The sequence below is a fragment of the Cryptomeria japonica genome, chromosome 11, assembly GCF_030272615.1.
Source record: "Cryptomeria japonica chromosome 11, Sugi_1.0, whole genome shotgun sequence".
Taxonomy (NCBI): Eukaryota; Viridiplantae; Streptophyta; class Pinopsida; order Cupressales; family Cupressaceae; genus Cryptomeria; species Cryptomeria japonica.
Genome location: NC_081415.1, coordinates 521,687,767 through 521,698,959, shown reverse-complemented (window position 1 = coordinate 521,698,959; position 11,193 = coordinate 521,687,767). Strand labels below are relative to the sequence as shown.

Below are 11,193 nucleotides of genomic sequence, written 5' to 3'. Positions count from 1 at the left end.
ACACCCCCCCTTAAGCCACACCTCTCGTGTGCTTGGGGCGCCTAGCCTAGGCCTGGCTCTGATACCATGTTGAAACATGGACCACCTAGGACTCGAACCTAGGACCTTCCATACGCTGCTGGACTGCTCTACCACTGAGCTATGGCCCCTCTTGGACCAGTCCATCATCAGTTCGGGTGTGGTTTATTTCCAACACCAACATTTTTCCCTATTCTTAATGGAGGAAAGGGGTGCTGCTTTGAAATTGATGGATTCTAAAGCTATGGAGATCTTGGATCTGATTTCTTCTTTGCATGCAAATTTCAAGGAGCCTTCAAACAAGAATTCATCAGGTGAAGGGTGTTAATTTAAACCCTAGGTATAATAATCAGATTTATCTTATTCAATTATGCCTTGGTTTGTATTAGATTTGCAGTAGTTTAGTGAACCAACATGTATTAAATTGTGCCCTAGATTGTAATCAGATTTGCAGAACTTAGTAAGACAACATAAATTAGAAATATGATAGAAGACAAACAAGCATACCCTGGGAAAACCTCCAAGGAGGAAAAACCCAACATGAAAGACCCATAGGTCAGATTATATATTCTCCTCTAAATAACAGTACAATACTTAGCTCGAATCTGATCTTGACACATCAAATCTATCCTTGTATGCTTCAATGACTTGCCTCAAGATATGCTATGTCCCCTTGGACAATATTACACCAAACTGAATAATTCGCCCTCTTAGGTTCGCACAGCAGAGCTAATTTGCATTCTAAGTTAATTGAACTTTTTTGATGTTGACTTGCAAAATGATCTTTATTTATATGCCTCTTTACTTTATTAAGGTCGGCCCTTTCTTGAAGTCGGTCACCTTATATTTTAGGTGCTAATGTTATTTGGTGCTAATATTTAATAGATGTGTTTTAGCGTGGATTTAGGATAGGGCCACGTTAGGGTAGGACCCGGTCCTAAAGGAGTTCGGATGTTGCCTTAAGGCAATTCGAACCCCTATACCCTAGTTACAATCAACACTCCCTCTTAACTAGGGAGGAGGAGAATACATAATCTGAACCTTTTAAGTTCCATCTAGCACACAAGCATAGAATGGATCTAGCACACAAGCATATAATGGATCTAGCACACAAGCATATAATTACATCTTCCACCTAGCACACAAGCATAGGATGGTTCTAGCACACAAGCATAGAAAGTGTAATACATCAGTGGGTCTTTACATTATTACAACTATCCATCTAGCACACAAGCATAGATTGGATGAAATTCATTCTTGCACACAAGCAAAGAATGATTCAAAGTGCTACCAATAGTCACTGAGATTGAAGCTCCCTCTCAATCAGGGTTCCGTTTTCCATGACACTGAGTCTATCTCTGAAGTACTCAAACTTCACTCTGGATAAGGGTTTGGTGAGGATGCCAGCAATTTGTTCATCTGTGCTAATGTACTTTAGGTGAATGGCAACTCTCTACACCATATCCCAAATGTAATGATAGTGTGTTTCCACATGTTTGGACCGATCATGAAATACAGGATTTACTGACATCTTTATACAACTTTGATTATCACAATGAATGGTGGTAGGATCATTGACTTGACCAAATAATCCAACAAGAAGCTTACAGAGCCACACTGCTTCTCTGGATGCAACAGATGTGGCAATGTACTTAGCTTCTGCAGCGCTTAATGCTACTGAAGATTGCTTCCTGCATGCCCAAGAGATTACTGCGGAGCCCAAGTTGAAGCAGATGCCTGAAGTGCTTTTCCTGTCCTTGACACTTCCTGCCCAATATGAATCTGAGTAGCCTTTCAGGAGGATTGGGGTATTAAGTGTATACTTCAGCCCATAACCAATCGTGCCACGTAGATATCTTAGAATGTGCTTGGCAGCAACCAGGTGAACATGTTTCGGTGAGCTCATGAACTGATTGAGGGCATTCACAGCATAACAGATATCTGGCCTAGTATTGACTAGGTACATCAGGGAGCCAATCAACTGTCTGTACTCAAAAGGATCTGCAAAATCTGAGTTAGCTGCAGAAACACTTAACTTCTTTAAGTTAGATTCCATAGGAGTACGCATAGGTTTACAATCTATCATTCTAAATCTTTTCAAAATATCAATAGTATATTTTCCCTGACTTAGAAAGATTTCATTAGCTCTTTGCCATACTTCTAACCCTAGGAAGTAGTGCATTAGACCTAAATCTTTCATTTCAAATTTTGAGGCTAATTCCTTTTTACATCTTATGATTAATTTATTTTCACCCGTGAGAAATAAATCATCTACATACAAAACTAAAATAAGCATCTCATTATTATAAATTTTCAAGTAAATGTTAGCATCAGCATCATTCTTGGAAAACCCTAAACTTAGTAAGTACTTATCAATTCTTTCATACCAAGCGCGAGGAGCCTGTTTGAGCCCGTATAAGGCTTTCTTCAACCTGCAAACATGAGAATCTCTTTTATGGATTACATAACCTTCTAGTTGCTCAATATAGACTTCCTCCTCAATGACTCCATTGAGGAAAGCTATCTTGACGTCCATTTGATGCAGCTCCCAACCTTTGGCTGCAGCAATAGCTATTATAGACATAATAAAGGTATATCTAGCAACAGGGGCAAAGGTTTCTTCATAATCTATTCCTTCCTTTTGAGAAAAACCACGAGCTACAAACCTAGCTTTATATTTTTCAATACTACCATCAGCATTATGTTTAATTTTAAACAACCATTTAGAGGAAACAACAGACTTACCTTTGGGTCTAGGTACAATGTCCCAGACATCATTCCTGATGATAGACCCATACTCTTCATCCATGGCTAATTTCCAAGCATGATGGGACATAGCTTCACCAATATTGTGGGGTTCAGACTCAATTATATTGCACATCACAGAAATGTAGTTGGCGTGATTTTGGACACTCTTGCTGTTTCTGAAGGTTCCTCTGGGAGCAGCAAACCCTTTAGCATCTTGAATTGTATTTCTAACCCAGAGTGGTCTCTTCTTGCAGACCACAATATCCTGAGGTATATCGGTAGATTGCATGGGTTCTGATGAGTCATTCTAAACTCCCTAATCTGGGAGATCAGTAGACTCCTCCTGTAACTCAGGGTTAGCATCAACAATTGAATCTTGTTTTTCCATCATCATATCATCATTGTTGATTAATGAACCTTTAGATCTTTTGAAAGCAATATCTTCTTCAAAGGTTACATCTCTACTTACCTCAACATACCTTTGACCTGAAATGTAGATCCTGAAAGCTTTGGAAGATTCGTTGTATCCTACTAGGATGCCTTTCTTTCCAAATGGATCCAGCTTGGTTCATTTTTCTTTAGGCACATGAACATACACAGGGCTTCCAAATATCCTTAGGTGACTGATGTCAGGTTTGATTCCTGAAAAATGCTTCTTCAGGTGTTACATTCTTTAGGACTTGATGAGGACATCTATTCTGAATATAAACTGCGGTTTTGGATGCTTCTGCCCATAGAAAAGGTTGCAAGTCTTGATAATGAATCATGGCTCTTGCAGCTTCAACAATGGTCCTGTTCTTTCTTTCAGCAACTCCATTTTGCTGAGGGTTGTAAGGAACACAGAACTCCATCTTAATTCCTGCTTTAACACAAAAGTCATAGAAGCTACCTGGGGTGTATTCACCTCCATTGTCAGACCTCAAACATTTAATTCGATTTCCTGTAGTATTTTCAACTAAGGCTTTGAATTCTTTAAATCTGTTTAGGACTTCTTCAGACTCTTTAGATTTAAGAAAATAGATCCATGTTTTCCTAGAGAAATCATCTATGAAGATAACATAATATAAGAACCCGCTAGGAGATGCTACTGACATGGGACCACATAAATCTGAATGAATAAGCTCTAACCTTTCTTTAGCCCTTCTATCGCTTTTATGAAAGGGATTCTTTACATTCTTACCCATTGCACAACCTTTACAAGCATCATCATGAGATAAACTGAGATTAGGCATACCTTTGACCATTTTACCGAGAGTGGGAAGAGCTTGAAAGTGAAGATGACCCAATCTTCTATGCCATAGCTCGCATGATTCAGGGGTCTCATGAATGAGAGCTTGAATTGGATTGGCTGCAAGCTTATATAAACTATCACATCTATGTCCAATAATACGAGCAGATTTGAAGTTAGATTTCTTAGACCAAGCGAGTACTTTCCCTTCAGAAAATGCTATTTGCAAACCCTTATCTTCTAAAGCCGAAATAGAAATAAGATTTCTTTTAATACCAGGTACAAATAGAATATCACAGAGTTGTAAGGAAATACCAGAATCTAGTTTTAGAGAGGTAGTACTAGAACCTTTTACCGAGTATCGAGTATCATCACCGATTACAACATGAAGATTGGTGTCTTTTTCAATCAGATCTGAAAGATGCTCATGAAATCCTGAGATGTGTCTAGAGGCACCACTGTCAAGTATCCACGAATTGCTATCCGTAGGAACATTGCTGGAAAGAGTAGAGATAAGAAGGTAGTCTTCACTTTGTTCGGCAACCTCATTTAAGTTAGCTTCCCTTTCCTTTGGGTCATTTTGACAATCTCTGACATAGTGACCATACTTATCACATCTGAAGCAACGAATGTGAGAGGAATCTCTTGACTTTTTCCTTGGATCATAGGAGGAGGATCTAAAATCTTTGCTTCTCTTTTCTTTCTCCCAATGACCACCTTTCGTAGATTTAGATAAGAGAACATGATTATCTTTGAGAGAGTTTTTGAGTTTTCCTCTTACCTCAATTCGAGATTCCTCTTCGATGCAATCAGATTGAAGACGCTCAAAGTTGGGACGATCAGCTCTTCCACCAATGCTACGAATGAATGGTTCCCATTCATCTGGTAGACCATTTAATGCAATCATAACAAGGTCTTTATCTGAGATTTGGCAATCAAGAGTGCTTAGCTTGTCCTTTAGTTCATTGATCTTCATGAAGTAGGCTATGATTGAATCTTCTTCTTTCATTTTTATGTGTAGAAGTTGCTGTCTTAGGGCAAGAGCCCTACTGAGATTGTTGACTTCATAGATCCCTTCCAAGTGTTTGATCATTTCTCTGGCAGATGTAAACTTTGATATGACAGTGACAAGATGATTCTTGACGGACTCAATTATGATCCTTCTAGCCTTGAGGGAATCTTTCTTGAACAGTTTCAGCTCTTCAACATCTTCTGGAGGAGACAGCCTTTCTTCTTCTACAAATTTCAGTAGGTCATTTTCTTCAAGGATCAACAGAATACGAACTTTCCAAGCAGCAAAGTCAATGGCTCCCTCAAGCCTATCTTCAGCCTTTAAACCTGACATCTTTAATCTGAACACAACAACAGCTATATGCAACAATTGATCTGCTAAAATCAGAAGTTAGTAACACCTAGAGCTCTGATACCATGTTAATTTAAACCCTAGGTACGATAATCAGATTTATCTTATTCAATTATGCCCTAGTTTGTATTAGATTTGCAGTAGTTTAGTGAACCAACATGCATTAAATTGTGCCCTAGATTGTAATCAGATTTGCAAAACTTAGTAAGACAACATAAATTAGAAATATGATAGAAGACAAACAAGCATACCCTGGGAAAACCTACAAGGAGGAAAAACCCAGCATGAAAGACCCATAGGTCAGATTATATATTCTCCTCTAAATAATAGTACAATACTTAGCTCGAATCTGATCTTGACACATCAAATCTATCCTTGTATGCTTCAATGACTTGCCTCAAGATATGCTATGTCCCCTTGGACAATATTACACCAAACTGAATAATTCACCCTCTTCCTTAGGTTCGCACAGTAGAGCTAATTTGCATTCTGAGTTAATTGAACTTTTTTGATGTTGACTTGCAAAATGATCTTTATTTATATGCCTCTTTACTTTATTAAGGTCGGCCCTTTCTTGAAGTCGGTCTCCTTATATTTTAGGTGCTAATGTTATTTGGTGCTAATATTTAATAGATGTGTTTTAGCGTGGATTTAGGATAGGGCCACATTAGGGTAGGACCCGGTCCTAAAGGAGTTCAGATGTTGCCTTAAGGCAATCCGAACCCCTATACCCTAGTTACAATCAACAAAGGGTCTTTGTCCTTGAAAGGAGAGCCTAGAATAAAAAAGGTGAATGGGTGTTTGGCGAGATGTCAAGAACGTCATGTTTTGGTTGTCCAACCTGAATCAGTTTCAGATGATGTTTTGTACTGGAGCAATCATGCTCTCGTTTGCAAATTTTTGGGCCTCCGACTTTCTATGCCCATTTTGGAATCTTGGGCTAGACAGGTCTGAAATCCTGAAGGAGATATGGAGATTATGTTGGCAGCCAATAACTATTTTCTGGTTGTGTTTCCCTACATGGTAGATAGAAATAGAGTCTTTGAAGGAGGTCCATATTTCTTCAATCAGGTTGGGCTCTTTATCAAGCCATGGCATGTGGGCTTCAACTCTGTAGAAGAGCTTCCCTCAAGAGTGCCTGTATGGGTCCGTCTACCAAGGCTTCCACTGGAATTTTGGAGGGATGATATTCTTCACTCAATTTCACTTTTGCTTGGAAAGCCCATTGGTTCGGCTAGGCAAACTCAAGACAAAAAGGTAATTTATTATGCTCAAATTTGTGTGGAAGTTGATTTAAATAACCCGTTACCAGATTCCATGGAAATTTGTCTGGAATCCTCTTCTTGGATCCAACAATTGGACTATGAAACATTGCCATTTAGATGTCGAATCTGTCATGAGTATGGACACTTGCAAAGGAGATGCCCTAGAAATAGGTCAGTACCTTTAGGGAGTACTGATCCCTCTAATTCCAATCCTAAGGTAGATAAAGGAAAGGCTCTTATGCCTGATGGGCCTGTTGATAAGGAAGGTTCCAATCCTGTTAAGTCTCATAACAAAGGAAGAGGCCAGAAGAGATCCTGGACAGATAGACAAAATGATGGGGTGTTCAACAAGTTTGAAGTTTTGGATGACTTGGTCCAAGAAGAAGGAATTCCAGTGGAACTTTCTTTTGGGGCTAAATCTTTGGGAGTGATTTTAGAAGAGGACAAAGGTAATGATTCTCAGGAATTGGCTATGATGGATAGACAGGAAGGGTAGATAGTAGCGGATTTGCTTCCTCAAGCACCAGATGAAATAGATCTCGGTGGGACTTTGATCTTACTAGAGGGCTCTCCTAATGCAGCTGTGGCTGCTCCTCTCCCTAGAGTGACCCTGGATTCAGGGAAGAGCAAAAAGGCTTCTCCTGCATTGGGCCTTTAGCAAAAACCCCTTAAAAAGGGGCCTCAAGAGAAATTGTCTAAGATTGGGAGGAGGACTGATGAAGAGAAGGTAAAACTTATCGGGGACACGTTGGTTGAGTCTGGGTTTGTAAAACCCATTGATTCACACTTCTCCCAATCCCATAAATGATTGTTTTGTCTTGGAATGTAAGGGGTTTGAACAACATCCCTAGACAAAAGGTTGTTCGTGATATGATTGCTTCCCATTTTCCAGATTTTGTTTGTGTTCAGAAAACTAAATTATCTGTTGAAGGTATGATGAGTTGAGCTCCTAGAATTTGGTCTCGAGGGGCTTGCCAATGTATAGGGGCTCATGGTAGTTCAAGCGGATTAACCCTCTTCTGGGATCCTAGGAAGGTGGTCCCTTTGTGGTGGATTTCAAGTTGCTCTTCTCTCTCTATGATAGCCACTTGTATGGATTCAGGTGAAACATGTCTTTTCAATAATGTTTATGCTCCAATTGATCTCTTAGGCAAATCGTAGCTTTGGGCTCACATTAGATTTGTCCGCTCTCTGGTGCCCCTTCTCCCTTAGGTTTTGGCTAGGGATTTCAATGCGGTTTGCAATTTGGATGAAAAAAGAGGAGGTGTGGCTAGACTTGATCCTTCTGCTACCCTTCTTAATGATAATATAGATTTTCTGAATGTTATTGATGTTAAACCAAATAATGGTATATATACTTGGAATAATAGGAGAAGTGGAGTGCAGGCAATTTCAGAGAGACTTGATAGATTTATGGTGTCTTGCTTTTGGCTGGGGAACAAATGGAATATGAGCTTAGAGATTTTAGATTGGAGAGGTTCTGATCATTGGCCTATCAAAATCTCAATGGTTTCTCCTAGGCCTTCAAAAAACCCTTCTTTTAAGTTCCAACTTATGTGGTTGCGTGATCTCTCTCTTCAGGATTTAGTGGCTGATTGGTGGTATGAAGGGAAACCCCCTTATAGACGAGCTATGTATACCTTTGTTAAAAGGTTGCAATATGTGAAGTATAAGCTCAAAAGATGGAATAGACAATGCTTTGGAAATCTTCACTTCAACAAGAGGGCAGCGCAGTCTCGTCTTGATTCTATCACCCGGTTGATCTGTGATCAGGGGCTTACCTCTGATTTAAGCAAAGAAGAGTCAATGGCAGTTAAGGAGTTGGAGGAGTGGGAATTTCGCAAAGAAATATTCTGGAAACAAAAGTCTAGAATCGACTGGTTACAAGAAGGAGATAGGAATACTATTTTTTTTCATAATTCTGTCAGAGCCAGAAGAAATGGCAATCTCATTACCTCTCTTGTTTCTTCAGAAGGTATTCAACTCTCTTCTATGGGTGAGATCTCTCAGGAAGCCCTCCAGTAATTTTCAGCCTTGTTCTCAGAAGACTCTGTTCCTACTAGGGAGGAGCAATCTTTTATTCTTGATTGTATTCCCTCTCTGGTTTCTAATGAAATGAATGTGGCTCTCATTCACCCTATTTCGATGCAGGAGGTGGAAGATGTTGTTTTTCACATGAAAAAAGGAAAAGCCCCAGGCCCTGATGGCTTTTTCGTTGAATTTTTTAGGAATTTTGAGAAATCATTAAATTTGATCTCCTTGAGGTGGTCCAAGAGTCACATAGAAACAAGCAGATGTTATTCCTAAAAAAGAAGGTGCGAATAGATTAGATCAGTTTAGACCTATTGCTCTCTGTAATGTGGTCTATAAGATCACAACTAAGCTAATCCCTGAGAGACCCAAAGTTTGCCTCAAAGCTATAATTTCTAATGAACAGGGTGGATTTGTTGGTGGAAGACAAATTCTTGATGGGGTAGTGATTGCTGCTAAAGCCATTCATTCTTTGGTGACTTCTAAGGAGAAAGCTATGTTTATTAAATTGGACATGGCAAAAGCTTATGACAGAGTCAAGTGGGTTTTTCTTCAGAAGATTCTTTTGGCTTTTGGATTTGCAGGAGAATGGGTTGATTGGTTTATGAGTTGTGTCTCTATCACCACCTTTTCAGTTCTGGTTAATGGAGAGCCTTCAGAGTTGTTCTCTGCTTCTAGAGGTCTTCAGCAAGGGGATCTTCTATCTCCTTATTTGTTTATCATCATGGCTGAGGAGCTTGGGAGGTTTATCAAAAGCAAGGTTAGACAAGGTATGATTCAGGGCTGGAGCTGGGGCAATATTCTTCCCTCTTTCTCCCACCTCCAGTTTGTGGATGACATTGCTCTAATGGGTAGAGCCAGAATCAGTGAAGCTGTTAATTTTCAGAGGACCTTGGATATTTACCTGGCTGCATCAAGGCAATGTATTAATGAGGCTAATTATTCTTTTTTTTTATTTAATACCCCTCAGATTATTCAGGTTAGGATTGCTCAGATTCTCAGATTCCAAATTGGCTCTCTTCCTCTGGTTTACCTTGGGACTCCCTTAGGTGTGGGATCTCAGCTTAAGGAGTTCTGTAAAGAGATTCTAGACAGATTTCGTAAAAGAGTTACTCATTGGACTTGTAGATGGCTCTTGTTTGCTAGAAGACTAACTCTGTTGAAGTCTGTGGTGCAAGCTCTTCCGAAATACAGGTGCTTTGTGTAGGTTACCCTCTCCAGCTTTGTGAAGGAGTTCGATGCTCTCTCTCGGCAATTTCTTTGGTCTGGTAATTTTCTTTCTTCAAAATGGAGTCTTGTTAGATGGGAGTCAGTCTGTAGGCCCAAGCAGGAGGGTGGTCCTGGCCTTCAGCCTACAAGTATGATTGGGCAAGTGTTAGCTGTTAAGCTTTATTGGAGATGGTGCACTTGCCAAGATCAAGATTGGGCCAAAATCCTTACTTATAAGTACCTCGGGGAAGAGAATAGTGTGGTCTTCTTGGGAAAGGTTCCATAATTTGGGACACCGTTTAAAAAGGGGCCAATTTCATTGAGGGTCTTTTCTGGATCTATAATAAAGGATCTGATGCTCTTTTTTGGCATGATTCTTGGGACGGCCATCCCCCGATCATCTCTCAGTTTCCTCACCTTCAACCTCTTTGTAATATTTTGTGTGAGGCTGGTTGGAATAAAGTGGTGGAATTTAAGACCACTAAGATTATGGGACAATTGGAGGTTACTTGTTGGAAAGATCCTGGTGATTGGCCTGCTAGGGGTACTGAAGAGAACCGACAAGAACTTGAAAAAATCTTAGCTGGCAAACTGTGCAGTGGTCTTCAAGGGAGGGATGTTTTGGCTTGGGGTCCAGATCCAAAAGGAAAATTTTCTGTTGCTTCTGGCTACTTAGCTTTGGATGGTAAGTTGCATGGTCGGGGAGGTGTCCCATGGTGGAAGCAGGTTTGGAACCATTTGTCTTGGCCTAAGTGCAACTTCTTCCTACGGTTCGTTGTTCAAAATATATGTCTCACTTGGGAGAATTTAAGGAAGAGAGGCTTCCAAGGTCCTTCAATTTGTGCTTTATGTAGAAGTAGTAAAGAAAGTACTTCTCACCTTTTCTTTCAGTGCTCTTTCTCAAGGGAGGTTTGGCACAGGTGGTGGAGTGCTTGGAATCATGCTTGTGTTCATGCTACCTCTTTGATTGATTTTTGGGATAGCTTGGGACGCCCTCCCGCTAAGACAAGCTTCCTTCAGGTTGCCTGGATTCTTGGTCCGACCTTTATTATTTGGAACTTATGGCTGGAAAGGAATCGAAGAATCTTCCAAGGCTCAGAAATTGGGAGCCTTTTCGTGTGGAGAAAAATTGCCAGCAGACTTCAAGAAACTATTTGTGCAAAATGTGATACGACTGTGCCTGTTGATGCTGGTGATTTGGCTGTGGCTAAAAAACTTAACCTTGTTGGCAATGGGATTAGTCACTCTACTAGAAGGATATTAAGGCAGTGCAAGCAAAAAGTTCATAGAGAGGGAAGATGGTCTCCTCCTCCTGAGGGAGTTTTGAAAGT

General features: G+C 40.1%; 1 protein-coding gene across 1 annotated transcript; it reads left to right on the top strand.

The window, feature by feature from the left end:
- The first annotated feature begins 6,326 nt into the window (after nucleotides 1-6,326).
- Nucleotides 6,327-7,118, top strand: LOC131860283 (uncharacterized). The gene has a single exon (XM_059214670.1). The coding sequence runs from the start codon at nucleotides 6,327-6,329 to the stop codon at nucleotides 7,116-7,118; it is 792 nt and encodes a 263-aa protein (XP_059070653.1).
- The last annotated feature ends 4,075 nt before the right edge of the window (nucleotides 7,119-11,193 follow it).

Bases quoted from the DNA above. Each gene is read 5' to 3' on its own strand.
- LOC131860283 (XM_059214670.1), top strand. From the start codon at position 6,327: ATGGAGATTATGTTGGCAGCCAATAACTATTTTCTGGTTGTGTTTCCC.